The 16,803-nt window shown below is 43.9% G+C and overlaps 1 protein-coding gene across 1 annotated transcript in view; it reads left to right on the top strand.

Moving 5' to 3' along the window:
* Positions 1–1,387: 1,387 nt before the first annotated feature.
* Positions 1,388–16,803, top strand: part of olfm2a (olfactomedin 2a) — a 73,729-nt gene continuing 58,313 nt past the window's right edge. The window contains exon 1 of the mRNA XM_084072656.1: positions 1,388–1,803. Within this exon, the coding sequence (XP_083928782.1) occupies positions 1,744–1,803 (60 nt within the window). The 5' untranslated portion in view covers positions 1,388–1,743. The remainder of the gene's footprint in view (positions 1,804–16,803) is intronic.

Genomic DNA, 16,803 nt, shown 5'->3' with positions numbered 1-16,803 from the left:
GCAAGTGGCACAGAAATGCAGGGATAATTCCTCTCCTCTGGGCTCAGGGCGGACCAGTCCTTTGTATTCCTCTTTGTATTTGGTTCCATTTTTCCTGTTTCCCTCCGTTTCTAGTACTCAGTTCACCTCCCATGATTTGTCCTGCTGGGAAAATGGAGGGGTGTGTGCCATGTAACTGAGGACAACAGCAGGGGCACAGGATTTAAGCAGTCCATCTGACTGCAGGGGGTTCGAGAGACTAAAGGGGTGAGGCCCTCACGATGCTTGTTCTGAAAGTGCTCTTGACTTACGGTTTCGATGTAACGTGTTGTTAGCTTGAAGATAAGTTATTTTTGGCAAGCAACACCATTGTGCAATGGAGTACAAGTTCATGTATGTACAGTGTATGTACAGTATATATATATATATGTATGTATGTATGTATGTACGTACGTACTGTATGTTAGTAGAAAGCAGCACAGAGGTTTTGCATTTAATTTTTTAATTTAGTTTTTAGTGAAGTTGAGTGCTTTATTATTGAGGAGTGAGAGTGGACTGGGCAGTGAAAGCTGAATGTATTATTCATACACTATTGCGGACCGCCAGCGGCACAAACTCAGTCTGTCAAAGCCAAGGAGCATGCATGGAAATCACAAGCCCACCAGCAGAGCCCCGGAAGTGCATCTCTGACATCGGAGCATCATGGGTACACTGAGGCAGACTGCAGTGCAATCTGCATTATACTCTACCCAACACAACAGACAACTGACTGGGGAAGATACACTAATTATACTTACCATTAATTACAGTATGTCCGTTGGCTAATGACATCCGTTATCTTCATCATAATCAGGAGGAAAATATAATCATCTTTCCCATTTCCCTAAACGCCAGTCCCAGCAATTAATTGGATAAGCGTGAAAATGATATAGCATTAATTCCGTTTTGACAATCACCAACAGGATCTTTCATAACACACGTGCTTATCAGGGTCCATGAGGAAACCTTTACCAAAATGCCAGCCAGCCTTCACTTGAGTTCCATGGTGGCCTGCCCCCCCCCCCCTCTCTCTCTCTCTCTCTCTCTCTCTCTCTCTCTCTCTCTCTCTCTCTCTCTCTCTCTCTCTCTCTCTCTCTCTCTCTCTCTCTCTCTCTCTCTCTCTCTCTCTCTCTCTCTCTCTCTCTCTCTCTCTCTCTCTCTCTCTCTCTCTCTCTCTCTCTCTCTCTCTCAAAGTAAGGCACTCGCGCCTAAACACATGGGCGCACGCACGCTATTGCGCACGGCTGAGCCTGGACGCATCAAAGAGCGGTACTTCTTTGAAGCGACTCCCAGCACATAGATGCACTGCTCCTAGCGTCGGCGCCCCGCAAGCACAGCAGTCACCTTGCAACCTCTAGCGACTCTCATCCCGAATCGCGTTTCTGCAGGAACTGGAACACTGTGTATTCTTTTTAAAGATTTCAGTCTAGTTATTTTGAGGGCTTCGTTGTTTTTTTCTTCTTTTTTTGCTGTCTAAAAAGAGTCTATGCTTCACATAAAGCAGGAGGCTGGCTATTTCACCGTTCCGCGGAGGGCTGCTGCTCGGCGTCCGTGTGTAGAATTAACCTGGCGCACTGGCTGGTGATGAGGTTGGTCGCGCACAGCCGACAGAGCATTAAAGGAGTCCCTCTGTTTGTGAAGAAACCGCCCCAATAAGCGAACCAACGAGAGGGAGAGCAGAGCAGCGGTGGTGCCGGCTGCTGTAACGCTGCCATTTCGACTAGAATGCATCTCTTCAGTGCCATGTTCCTACTAGTGATGTTAGCTGTCATGATGCCCTGTGAGGTAAGAAATGCGTTCATTCAGGCTATGAATAAGCATTATTTAAAAGTTGACGAGGGAACGTGCTGTCCGTCGCCGATTTCTAAAACAGATGCTATTAGGAAACGTACTGTTGTTCATAGCTATTGATATGGTTTATTTGGGAGTGAATGGCTATTCAAAGAAAACTAAAAATTCACAAAAACCTGTCAAGATTTGTCAGTGTGCATGGTGCAGAAATGAATGGGACGTACGGTCTTAAAGATTTCTGTATACCTAAACCTCGGCGTGAACAAATAGTCTATATTGTGTGTCGTGGAGAGGTATAGTGGCCGGACAGGGAAGTTCCAGAGGCTCCGGGGCTTTCCCACGAACACCAACTGCTGATGCAGATATAAGCTTGGAGCGAAATGGAAAAAACGCTATGGTCAAATGTATAGTTTGTTTGCACGATCCGTGTGTGTGATCCATTTCAGGCGGTGGACTCTCGCCAGTGCAATTAGCCACGTACCAGCGCGCCTGCATGGTAGCATATCTACTGGAGATCTGTTAGTGGCTACAGGCAATGAGACTCGAGGGAGGCTTGTTGCCGTGTTGGCCGAGGTTTGATGTGACAGTTGTAAATTGAAGTGAAGGACGGTAAATTAATCTGACCCAGAAAAGCTTTCCAAGTCAAAGAACTTGCGGGGTTCAGCTGTCCAGCATCTCGAATTTGTAGCCCTGAAGTATGATCTATGTCAGCTCCCTTCAACAGCCTAAAAGGACTGAGGTTATGGTTGCTACTATTTACATATATTTTACGACTGCATAAAACATTTACCCGCAGATGAGTATGGTTTCCCAATAGATCAGTGGCTTTCAACCCTTTTCATATCAAGGCCATTATGTATTCGGCATTTGAGCCACGGACCACCATTTGATGAGATTTAGCCTCTCAGACCCAAAACTTAGAATATTTTGTTATCGTTGAATACGATTTTATGGATATTGATGTGGCATAGGAGAGATAACAGGCACACATCGATCAAAAACAATTCTTTAATTAAGTAATGCTTTATGTTTAACATTTAACTCTTGAGTGAAAAATGAAACCAAATGGGTCCATTTGGTTACCAACTTGCCATAATTTCGGTGGGGACCACCTGGAACCCCCCCAAGGACCACTGGTGGTCCCCGGACCACTGGTTGAGAACCACTGCAATAGATGACCATAGATAGAGTTGTGTCGTACCGTAAATAAAAACAACAGTCTGTGGCAGTGCTACAGTATACTAATTTCAGCACCGTGGATAGCTCCCATCACACTTCGCTCTACTTGGCTACCAGACAAATTGAGAGATGTGTTAAGTGGCTTCAGCTGTTTGTAACACTTTATTTACACTCAAAACATGTCTCGGATTTGGAGATAAATAAATAAAATAAAAACGTATTATTTTGCTTATTGTAAAAGATAAGCACAATATTGTGATGCACCAAAATGTTGGCAATATTCTATGAGATTGACAGTATTCGTTGCTGTTTCAGTATTTTTATGAGAGCAAGTTGCTAATCTATTTGCAAGACTGATCCAACTAACATATACTGTTCCATCGTAAACCCCTGAGACCTGTTAGCTGTAGTACATTAATATCTTTATGTCATGCATGTCTGCCGGTTGGTGGATGACCTTTAGCAGATGTGGACGCTATGTTTGCTGTCTGAGGGGCATGCTCTCCATACGGTGAGAGCAGTCTGACAGAGGAGAGCAGGTTGTATGCTTAGGTGTTGGAATAGCATAATACTGCACAGATGGTATTGCTCTAATGCAACCAATAAATCTCAGTCTGAATGGCACAGAGCATGCTGTTGGATCTGTTTTCTGTGGTTCTTTTAACTGCTGAACACACTGCAGTTAACTGCTACCACCCCAGCTGAAAATATGAAGAATATGATCTGCCTTAAATACTCTCTCAGTTTTCTTTCTTGAGGCTTAAAATTGGCCATACCATTTTGCATGAATTTAATCAATAAAGGCAGAATTGTAAATAACATACCTCCCTTCAACAAAGACAGAGCAATCTGTCAGAATGTTAGCTGTTGCTCAATACCATTGCTAATGCTAAAATCAATCTCAAAACAGTCGTAAACATGACAGTGAAAATGTAGCTGATGAGCTACTATCATTTCTCTGTCGGTCGAACTGTTTTCCTGCCTCAGCAGGCTCATCACTGGCCTTGGGGGACAATTTGTTATAAGTGTAAACATTAAACATTTATAGGACTGAGGGAAAATACGACATCACCAATCTCCACAACATTGCATTGCAACCATAAAGAATTGATGAAATTTTGTGGCGTGTTTCCTGCAATGAGGGTAACACTCTCCACCAGCTGAGAGTTGTGCGATATCCCCATATCTTCACACACAGTCTCGACACGGCCCAGCATGAAATATTCAGGAGGTTTTAATGAGACAGATGCACTTGCTCGTTCACTGCTTGTGTTTGTTAAGTGCCCATAAAGCCCAGGGGTCCAGGCAGTCAATGATATGGATGGGCACCTGCTTGACCTGGGCACAGATGTCTGTGCACATCATGTCATGCATGACAGGATGCACTGACGTGAGTGCATGCTATGCATTTGAGTGTGTGAGTGTGAGTGTGTGAGTGTGTGTGTGTGTGTGTGTGTGTGTGTGTGTGTGTGTGTGTGTGTGTGTACACATGCGCACACGTGTGAATAACACATTTAAATGTTAAATGTAACTCATGTTTGCTGACCCTAGCTGGAGTTGATTCAGTTTAAGGCTACAGTGAAATGTCTTGTAGCAGATCTAAGGCTATAGAATAAAATGCCTTTTCATTTTCAAAGCACGTCATTATTATTATTTAAGCAATTTAAGATCTCAAGATCTCAAGGCAGGCTGAAAATAGTGTTATCATTTTATCAAGTCAGATTACCTGCACCCCTTTAAATCATATTACAACACTGATCTATAAATCCTTTTAGTGAACAGTTGTCTCTTTATCGTAAGTGATTGAACAAAACTTCTCAAATGTGTTGAGGGAAAGCTGTAGAGAAAACCATCTGCCATCTGCCAGTGACTAGGTAATAATCAAGATTCTACAGATTCCTCTTGTGAAAGTCAGCCACTTTGAATAGCCTGGGTCTTTCCGGAATATGAATCTTTTACAATATAGGTTATGTTGATGTGTAGCTGAAATGATCTCATGGCAGATGTTGCCTTTTTATAGACTTGCGTCTAATGTAATTAAAATAATTGTTGTGAACTGAGTCAATCATTTTAGTGTGGTGCCTAAGCTGATAGATAAGGGCTGGCGGAAACTAAGATATATTTAAATAAGTAGAGTGAGATGAGTGAAATAAGTAAAGTAAGAGTTAAGAGGAGTTTTGCCTGCATAAGTGAATACTGACAGTAGTACCACAGGGCTTATCTTAAGTAGACTTCAGTGTCAGTGAATTGTATCTTTTATCAAAATTGAAGTCAATTGGAATTTGCTTTGTGATAGTTATATCCCTGAACCTTCATGAATAAATATGGCTACCTTGTTCAAAAGTGAAACCTTAAATGATATCAAAGCCAATTTTCTAGAGGATATTTAGCAAAGCATTGGTCTGAATCTGAAGATCAGTGTCGTACTGTCACCTCTATCCCTTTTTCTAACTGGATTATGAAGTCCACTGGAGTAACCCTAAAGGGTCTGGTAATATTATTAAGACAACAAAAGATATATTTGTCTATAACAACTGCATTGCTGCTTAAACTGTAAGTGATGTTGATGTACTTAATGATACATACTTGAAAGACTCACATTCAGGCCGTAAGGTGCATTGATGATGTCCCACCGGACAGGATAAAGATGCAAGGCACCAGAATTCTTAGCTCAAGTTCTCTGGCCTTGAACATGAATGAGAAGGATGGAGACACTTGCTTAGTTTGTCTGTTCATACTCAAAGTGCAGTGAGAGGGAGAATACATAATTACCTTTATCATTCTTAAAGACAAAGACAAAGCCCTGTACTGTATAAGCATTCCAGAGCCAGCATTTCTCAGTCATTTACTTCAACCCCTCTGTCACCACCGGGGAAAACAATAAGCAATCAGTTCAAATAGATTACTGCTATGTAGGACTCTTTAAAATTCACTTCCTCATTCTAGATTGGAGTGATGATTGCGCCAGAGACTCACCCTGCCAGAGTCGATTCATTGTTAACAGGCCGAGGAGGGAAGAGTCGTAAATGCGTGTTTAAATTACAATCTAACGGAAACATTTAGCCGGTGTACAATGAACTGATTATACTTCAGAGCACTCTAATTTAAGTGTCACTGTGTGGAAATTGCTTTATCCAGGCAATTTAAACAGTATTTATGATAATAATCAAAGTGAAATGACTGTGTTTGCAATGTCAAGCTCAAGGTTGCAAACTTGGGATATATTAGGCCTGAATCCACATGGAAGCAGCCACAGTAGGATAGCCCAGTAGGCCGAGCTAACGTTAGAGGTATCTAAAGTATCTCCACATGAGAGGACAACTAGGACAGACCTCTGCCCAGTGAGAGCCAGGCAGAACCAGCAGCTGGGTTGGCTGTCGTCCAATCCGTCCAACTTTCAACACCCCACTGACCTGGCACTGACACCCTTTGACTGAAAGTTTCTTTTTCCTGGTGAATTTGTAATGAGAACAAAGCAACATCATCACAGTTGGACCTGTCCTTGACGAATGGCATTTATTGGGACTTTTACAGCCAGCTTCTCTCATTAATCCTCTTTCGTGGCAGAGGAAACCTGGAAAGCTGTGGTTTTACAAGGTCTGATGTGTTTCCTGGTTTTGGTGAGACAGGCGTTTGGCAGGAAGGCAAGGTGACAACTCAACTCAAGTGCCTCTGAAAGGAAGGTGTCTGTGTGCATCTGGACAGCAGTCAAATGGGAGCAGGTACACAAGAGTCATCCATCCTTCTCTGGACCAAGGACACCAGGAAGCACGCCGGACACAGTGTGTTCTGCCAAGCAGCCTAACTTCCACCTAGGGAATTAAACAAATGAGGAGTTGCAGGAGCAGGGGTATAAATCTGCCACTGAGAGCCAAGGACACACACACACACACACACACACACACACACACACACACACACACACACACACACACACACACACACACACACACACACACACACACACACCACTGTGTTGGGGCTTGACCAAAACATTACTGGAACCCCCCACCACAAGCTTCGCTGACTAGATGGGTATGATCGAAGTATTTTGTGTACTGAAAAGAGATACTTGAAATGCATTCAGAGAGCAGGGGAAAGACACACAGCAAACAGTCCGGCCAGCTGGGAGTCGAACTGGGGAACGCAGACCCAAATTCTGCACCCATGTGGTATTGCACCTTAACCATTTGGCTACCAGGTTGCCCGATGGTCTAGCAGCTAATCTAATCTCTGTTATGTAGTTGTCAGTCAACCACTACAAAGCAAAATCCTCAAAGAATTTTACGATGTACAGTATATCTGTCAGCGAGTGGGTGGGAGAGCAAGGGCCATCTAGATTAGCCTTATAGTTATACCCACCTTACACACCTTTATGCGCTCTCCATCAACCAGCAGAGGTGCAGCTCCCATAATCATCCCCATATAATGAGGTTGCATTGTTTTGATTCATTGCTCCTTGACGAGATTGAATAGTGTGCACTTGTGTCATGACTGATTACTGGAGGGCTCGATCCGGTAGCAGATAATGCAAGCGTATTAAGGCAGCCGGAGCCTCATTGGTTTAAGGAGGTCTATTCGTTAAAAGAGATTCAGCTCAAGGAGGAGGTGGGAGGAGAGAGGCCCTTTGAGCTATTGTCCCATCTGCTCTTCACTTCCTCATCTTAATGTTTGATATGCTTCATGTAGCCTGCCTGCCTGACCATGAGAGGGAACAGTGTGTTGCGTACTGTATGTGGGTGTCCACTTAGTAGGAGTGGGTGAGTGTATATCGGTGTGTGTGTGTGTGTGTGTGTGTGTGTGTGTGTGTGTGTGTGTGTGTGTGTGTGTGTGTGTGTGTGTGTGTGTGTGTGTGTGTTAATATACTTGATGTCCAGATGTCCAGTTGTCCACACAACAATAGTAGAATTTGAGTAATAGACGTGGGGACAATTTACCTGGTCTTTACAAGAGTAAAGACCAGGTAAATGTTTTGAGTTATCTTGCTACCATAATTGACGGCCACAGTCATGGAGTGTACACGAGTGTATGGGCTCAATGGCCAAGCAGACACATGGCCCAACTAACTCCACATTTTCCCCCAAAATTCCTCAATATTCTGCCTGTCAAACCAGCTGCTTCGCATCCCATCACTGTACTTGCAGGATGTACAATTAATATCAAACGCATTATGCTCCAATACTTATGCAAATCACTTCGCCCACTCAAAATTCACGTCCGGGTGTTTCTTTTCACCAGCCAATCATCATGCACCTTCCCTTTCACGTTGCCACGTCCGTTGCCACGTCGCGCTGACGTACGCTAAACAAGCGCTGCCGTGCGCACTATGCGAACGAGCCCAAAGGCGCGCAAAAATAAGCCGACCATTGCTTAGACACAAAGTCAGACCTGGCAACGCAGCCTACGCCAATCATGTGTGAGAGATCTACAAGCTATGGGGTAGAGACGCCGTGTGCCATGCACCGTATCTTAGCAACAACGAAAGCGCTCACTCTCATTGGTCCTGTCACGCTACGAGCAGTTTCCAGACAATGGCATTGCAGAGAGCTTGCTGTAGTGTTTACATATATCTATGGCTGTAGCCATCAGTCAGTCGCAGCGACGACGGACAGGGCGCTGTGATAGTTGCCATGTAGCTAACGCTAACGTGGTTGTCATACCTGCAGCGGCTGTGCAATCACTTTGTCAACAATATTCGTGTGGTGAATGTTATTATTGCTGCTCCGTTAGTCCATTGTAGATGATGTATGTTGTGGTATGTAACGTAATGGCAGGACCGCCCCGTGCAACGCACGTTTAGGCTGCATTATGTTGTAATTTCAGTCCGATTAGGGCAGTGGCTATCCCCCGCCCCCCCCCCTACATCATATTTGAACTGGGGACCCCCCCATTTTGTTTGACTCCGTTCCACAAGTCAATATTGTGAAAATAGCAGATCTACAAGCTCACAACCCTCACGTTGAGAGGCGTTGTGAGCTTGCAGATCGGCTATTTTCAACATGTTTGCCTCTTTCTTATATTATTTGACAATGTGCCCAATGTTTTATAGTATAGTTTGTTGTGTGTGTGTGTGTGTGTGTGTGTGCAGTACTGTGCGTCTTCTGATTATTAAAAGACGCATCCAACTCACCATTCGTGTGTCCACATGCACTGTTGTGCAAACACACAAAAACAGCCGCCATCTCCACACACATTCCTTGTGTGTGTGTGTGTGTGTGTGTGTGTGTGTACGCGCGCAACAACACACAAACGGCCGCCATTTTGACCAGATTGTACAGGGTCACACATTTCCGTATAACACCCGCCACCGAAAAGATGTATGATGACTCATTGTATTATTTGATTATTAGATAATGATTATACATGCCCCATGATTATTATAAGATCATATATCTTAATCAAAAATTATAATCATATGATATAATTAATCATCATAACTTATTAATACTCATAATAAAATAACAATATTAAATAACAATATATTGCCCATTTCCCCCCAGCCATTTCGCCATTTAGATATGTATATATATATAGAGAGAGAGATAGATAGAGATAGAGAGATAGACAGATAGATAGATAGATAGATAGATAGATAGATATCCAGTAAAGTGCAGTACTTGAGCACATGTAGTTATTTACTCACCTCTGTAATTTAATTCATGACTCCCAGGATCCATTCTCTTTTGGACTCCTCTTAGGACATGCTTATGTCTCCTACAGACTACGATAGGCTACTTTACAGGTCACACTTGGACCATTGATAGGCAGGAGTAGGCAGCTTTAGCTTTGTAAAAGGTGTGAATGGGCCAGCCAATGTATCACTTCAGTAACGTCACCGGCGGCCGGCGGCTGTGTCTATTGTTGTCGGAGCAGAATTCATTTTCCTGGCAAATCTTCACTGACCGGGCCATGGCCCCACTAGCCCTCATGACGCTACGCCAGTGATCGGCGCTGCCAAGTGGTCTCTACGTGGGCGTGGGCGCTACGTGGGCGTGGACGCTACGTGGGCGTGGACGCTACGTGGGCGTGGGCGCTAGATGTGAGGCCGGCGCAGCCGGCCGAACTTCTAGTTATACCAATTAGGAAAAGATTCAGGTTGGAGTTAGGATTAAGATTAGTATAGCCTGGAACCCAGACTCATTCGCTCCGTTTAGATGACTTTTCTCTTTCTTTTTCACTTCACTTCTCAGTCTGGCCGTCTCTTGGTTTACGAACGTCACCTGTTTCGTAGGCACATCATTGCTGATTGGATAGTGCCATGAATCATGGGAAGTGGCTTGAATTTTACATTGGCTCTAATCCGCCCTGCCCACAAACCAATGACCATTCCATTGGAAGGCTCTGGTCAGAATCCTCGGTGCCTGGGTGTCCGAGACCAACTCTTTCACATACTGTAGGAAGCTTCCCAGACTGATAAAAAAAGTCAGCTGAACAGAGCAAATCAGCCTGGATTCCAGGCTATGGGATTAGGCTAGATTAGGTTTTGGGTTGAGTTATGCCTGACTTTTACCTTTACTTGCCTTTACTTGCCTTTACTTTTAGTTGTATGGACCGAAAATCGCTGCGTGGCGCGTTATGAGCTTGTAGATCTGCTATTTATGGCTTTAGGGTTACGGTTAAAAATGTCATTACTAAAATCGCCGTCCTAAAAGGTTGATGTCCTCACAAGTATAGAAACACAAAACGTGTATGTGTGCGTGCGTGTGCGCGTGTGTGTGTGTGTGTGTGTGTGTGTGTGTGCGTGTGTGCGCGCGCGCACACACACACCGGGGCCTGTGTTGATGCACTCGTTTCTGGGTCAGCCTCTAAATGCAGCGTGGTCGTGACTCATGGAGGGCGATATGAGTGTGTGATGGGGTCTTGGCATTCTCTGTGAGCGTGGCTGCGGCGCTGTGCAGCCTAGGCTAAAATGGGTGAATGATTTTACTACAGCAGAGCCTCTGAGGTGCAGGTAGCAAATTGGCTAACAGATGGAATACTGGGTGAGGTCATAGGCCTGCACTCTGAGAGTATCCAGTGATGAAAGAAGCACTTAGATTTTTTACTTGCGTAAAAATAGAATTATAAGATAGCGCTTCAGTGGTTAATGTATGTTTTGTAATAATAATATAGAGCTGCAAAGTAACTAGTAACTAAACCTGTGAGATAATTGTAGTGGAGTAAAAAGTACAATATTTGCTTCTGAGATGTAGTGGAGTAGAAGTATCAGTATCGATAAATGGACATAGTCAAGTAAATATACCTCAAAATTGTACCACTGAGAGTATCACTCTGTCCCCGTCACATGGCCGTCCCTTGAGATAGACAGCGAGTGTCTGCATGCCCTTGCCTCTCTAACTGGTTTGCCCTTTGTTCTAAACCCATGTCAGACATTGACCGATTGTGCTATTGTGTCAACGTCCATATCGTCGCTGTTGGGTCCAATTGAATTTTATGACAGTGTTGTGCAAAAGTAGCAAAAATAGCAGATCTACAAGCTAAGAATGAGGCGCATAGTAAGCTTGTAAATCTGCATATCTGCTATTTTTATTTAATCTTTTTATTGCCTATAATGACATGGCCAAAATACTGTATAGGGACACGAGGTTGAAAGTGGTTAAGTCTGTCAAAATTACATTTTTGCCACGGACATACATAATGAGCGGAACCAGAAACGCATAAAGAGCTAGCCCTGAATGACCATAACAGGTCTGTAACTCTGAGAGTGTACAAATGGAACCAAATGGACCCTTACGTGTCCATTTGGTTCCATTTGTACACTCACAGAGTTAAGGGGGTCCTTGCAAATAAAACATTTGAGAACCACTAGTACTAGTCGGACTCCTATTGTGCCATAGTGTCATAGTAAATCAGTGTCGTACATATTCTGAAGAAAACCTGGAGACTTGACATTCAGTAATTGGATCTTATGATCAAAATAAGAACATTAAAAAGGTGTGTTAAAAAGAAAATCAAAAATTTGCCACGGACAAGACCAAGTCTTTGCCACGGACACATTTGTCCGCGTACGGACATATTGATGACCCCTGCTATGTTCTAACTGACCACTTAACTGTACTCACTCTGTGAACCATAGACTGACCATCACTACACAGCCCCAGGGTTGTGAGTGTTCTGACTGACCTCTGTGGCTGCTTCCTGTCTTCTCAGTGCACCCAGAGGCCTGATGAGCTGATCTGACAACTGGCATTCCCATGAAGTAGATTGGACTGGCTATCAGCAGTTGCCCTTATCATAAGTAGATGGTCTTTTGGGATGTCAAATACAGACCTAACCAGGGCTGGGCGATATTGACGTAATCAAATATCACACTTTTTTTTCTCACCAAACCACGATATGTGCCCTAGACTAGAGTGTCCGCCCTGGGACTGTGCACGCCGGAATTCAATTCCCAGCCAAATCATACCAAACACTATGACAAATGGCACCTAATGCCTCCCTGCTGGTCAGGCTCAGCATCAAGGGTAGGATTGGGTTTAAGTCCCTTTGACATACTAGTCATGTCCAGGGGGTTGTACTTGTACAGTACATCAAGTGCCCCGCCACTAGCTGGGCTTAATATTTTACTATAATGCAGCCTTCCGAAAAATCATTTAAACCTGCAATAAACTGCAATATCCGAGGCTGCAACTAAATCCCAAAACAACAGTCTAAGAACTGTCTCCCTGTACAATATTTTGTAATTGATTGCAAGTTATAGCAGTGCACATCGTGAACAAGGCTGCATAAATCGTTATTTGGTGTTCAGTGGCAAATGAGCTGGTACATGTATACAACAATTGACTGTGGTACAGAATCTTTTTGGAATGTCAGTGCTTCTCAATACATGCATCAAATGTTTCATTTGATTCAATTCTACTCAATGTTATGTTAAACCCCATCAGTGATTGCTCTTTCTGTGACTCAAGAAGTTTAAGGTGTCAGGCAGGGATTACATACATTCTCTATCAAAGTGTGGTATGTAAACAGCTGAGCTTATGACAGGAAAGAGATGAATAAGGTAGTAAAGGCATAATCAAAAATCGTTGGTCAAGATTTGCCTAGCACATGTGCTATTTACACTCACATTCTAAGAATGGGTCTGAAAATAATCTGGGACCCCGCTCATCCAGCCAAGGCACTTTTTGCCCCACTTCCTTCAGGAAAAGGTTATGAAGTATTAAGACCAGAAGTACTTGATTCCATAACAGCACATTAACAACATGAACCCTATTCTGGGTGGGCATGTCATAACAGGTTAACATTCTGCGAAAATAACAGATCTAGAAGCTCACAACAACGTGAATGTGATGCAATGTGAGCTTGTAGATGTTTTTGGTGAATTGGTTTGGTGTAGAGGGAAAAGGAGGGGACCAAGTATAGACCCTGGGGGACCCCGCTCAATGAAGTATAAGTTTAAGTGATTAATTCCTCATCATCAGTTCAGACCATTAACTTAACGTAATTGGGTGGATTTCCTTATTAATGCACCAGTCACTAGTATTTTTATCTCGGCCTGGTTGCGTAGATTATGTTTTCGCTTCTGTCTGTCTGTCTGTCTGTCTGTCTGTCTGTCTGTCTGTCTGTCTGCCTGCCTGCCTGCCTGCCTGCCTGCCTGCCTGCCTGCCTGCCTGCCTGCCTGCCTGCCTGCCTGCCTGCCTGCCTGCCTGCAGCTAATCTCGGAAACTGCTGGACTAATCAGCATCAAACTTTGCATGCACACTCCATGACATGTTTTACAAATTGGCCTCATGGTGGCACACTACCAGGTAACTTTGCACTTTGGAATATAATTCTTGAACAAAAAAAAAAACAGATTAGGTACAGATGATCTTGTGAGTCATGTGACAATGAAACAACTACAAAACACTTTCACTTCTGCCCATACGGGCTGCCACAAATGTGAAAAGTTGCCCAGTATGTTGTACAAATGCTAGTTCCTCCCAGCTTCTTTACGTCCAGACGGCTTCAACCCAAGCCTTACACAGCCCTGGGTAGGCAAACCCAGCCTGGCAGAGATATGCGCTCAGAGTAGTACCCTTTTCTAGTTTACTGTGCTGTATGTTTATGCTGTCGTATATTTGTATTTCTATTGGTTTGTGTACCCTGAGCACACACCAAAACAAATTCCAATCAATGTCTCATTGAAATTGTAATAAATAATTTAATCTTGAATCTTGATGATCACAAATATTGCTGATTCCAGCACTCTATAGCAGTATACCCCTACAAATCCCAGATGAATTATACTGATATTATCCAACTCTAACAAACATTTAACACATCAGTTACCCAGCAGCTGTGAACTTGACCACTCTGCAGATTCTACTGACCAGGTTTCAGAAAAGAAAAATAACCCTGTGTACTGTTGTATGCATTCCCTCTTTCTACGCTTTTTGGCACTTTTGGGAAGAACCCTTGTGTGTACAAAACCTTTACTTTTCAGGAAATGGCTAAAATAACCTCTGTATTTATAAAACCCACAGACCCACTTTTTTCTTAAAACATTCTTGAAAACTTTATTTAAAATAGTAGATCTTGTGAGCTTGTAGAGCAGCTATATTCACTGCTTTTGTGAGACTATCATAGAACAAAGTACAAAATAGGACATTCATTTACGAAGAACTTGAGAGCAGCGACTTCACTCAAGATTGCTGTTTGTGCTGTGATAGCCTCGGAAACCCATGCTTTTTTTTGTTACAAAAGAAAAAAAGCCTGGGAGAGCCATGCTGGAACGATGGTCTTAGGACCTTGTTATCTCCTAACCAATCAGAGTGCAGAGGGGCGTCTCTCTAAATTTGGTGACGTCAGCGTGCTCCGTGCACAGGCTGGGGGGGGGCTGGGGGGGGGGGGGGGGGGGGGCATAGATTGGTGAAGCAATAGGAAGCCCCGCCGAATCCAAGCGGCTGGGTTTGGATACGCCCTTCAAGACCATCGATTGGGCTCGTTCTCTCAGTCTAGTGCTGTGATTTGTGTGAACTGCATTTATGTTACTAGTCGGCATTGCAGGAAAGGGTCATCTTGACTGGGAGTGCTTTGTGTTTATACTTCTGCAGGTATGCAGGTATAGGGTTAACTTAAGTAAGTGTGTGTGTGTGTGTGTGTGTGTGTGTGTGTGTGTGTGTGTGTGTGTGTGTGTGTGTGTGTGTGTGTGTGTGTGTGTGTGTGTGTGTGTGTGTGTGTGTGTGTGTGTGAGAGAGAGTATTCTTAATCTTCTTCACATCACCATATTAGGTTCTCTGCCCCCTTTCTCTCTCTCTCTGTCTGTCTGTCTGCCTGTCTGTGTGTCTACCTCTCTGTGTGTGTGCCTGTCTGTCTTTGTGTCTGCCCGTCTGTCTGTGTGTCTGCATGTCTGTCTGTTTCTGTCTGCCAGTCTATATGTGTGTGTGCCTGACTGTCTGTATGTGTGTCCGCCTATCAGTGTCTGTCTGTCTGTGCTGCAAGGCACAAGACTCCTAGCTACTGCGATATCTCTCTGACAACAGATTCAGGCATGCACGCACGCACACGCACACGCGCACACACACACACACACACACACACGGTCGAACACGTGCATATTTCTGTTATTGTGTGGAAAGCTTTCGCCGAAAATAACCGATCGACAAGCGCGTCGCATTGTGAGCTTGCCGATCTGCTATTTTCAGCAAAAGCTTTCCCCACAATACCGATGCTGGGCTTTAAGTGGTTAAACCACTTGGTTGACCGGAGTCTCTCAGGGCTCTATGCTAGTGACTTTTCTGTTTTGGACTTTTCTGTTTTGGCTCTACATTAAATATCAAGATCTACAAGCTTAGTGAGCTTGTAGATCTGCTTCTGTTTCCCCAGAAATGGATGCTGGGGTTTAAGTGGTTATACTTTTTCATGTCAAGGACCTACAAATTGATGTATTAGGCCGTGGACCCCCATCTGAAAATATTTTGTGCCAGGGAGCCCCATAAGAGATTTTTGTTGTTAAAATGTTTAAAAAATATTCCACATTTGACACTTTTTTAACCACGATTTTTTTTAAATAACAGATCTACAAGCTCACAACACATAGCAATGTGATGTGTTTTGAGCTACAAATAGCTGATGTATGGGGTTAAAATGGTTAAACTGATTTTGATGTAAATATTAACAAATTTAGCCATGAAGACCCAGTTGAACCCCCTCCAGGAGCCCTGGGGGTCCCCGGACCCCACTTTGAGAACCACTGACATACGGTACAGTACGAGTGACAGGTGCCAGTCAGAGTGGCCACAAGTGTGGACATTTCCTTTCACCCTTTATGGGGAGTAACTGCAAGTAACCCCCTGGTAACCGCTGCCGTGGCGATCGCGCAGCATTTCTGTGCCCATCAGGATTTGTTTTTACATTAAACTGTGCGAGTGCCTCCTGACCGCTTTTCCATACGACCTTGCTTTCCCCTTGCACGATGAATCTTTTATGAGACCCGCGATGTGGGTTTCAATGGAGAAGATTGGAATATAAATATGGCCACGTCGTGCCCAAAGCTCCTCTTTCCTCTCTGAAACAAAAGCTTCTCTCTAAGCAGAGACTGAGCGGTTTGGCTGCATGGCTGCCGTATGCGTCCCCCGTCACCAGACGCACACATTGTCATCGCCAAAGTGTTAAATGTCTCATCACTTTGACAACACACGCCACACTCCCAGAGAACTGTCTTCATTTCTTTTGACAGGAGCTGGTTTATCCTGGATACAGATTTTCGACAGAAAGCAAAAGATAGCTCTCTCTCTGTGTGAGGGAATCTACTTGTTAGCAGACTTAAGGTATGCGTATAAGGTCTACCACATCTGCAGTTGAGAGTATTATCACTTGTTTGACGTAGAATGA

Source organism: Gymnoscopelus microlampas (assembly GCF_963454915.1).
Source record: "Gymnoscopelus microlampas genome assembly, chromosome: 11".
In the NCBI taxonomy this organism is placed as follows: domain Eukaryota; kingdom Metazoa; phylum Chordata; class Actinopteri; order Myctophiformes; family Myctophidae; genus Gymnoscopelus; species Gymnoscopelus microlampas.
The sequence above is the reverse complement of the archived record's forward strand: the minus strand, read 5'-3'. Positions and strand labels throughout refer to the sequence as shown.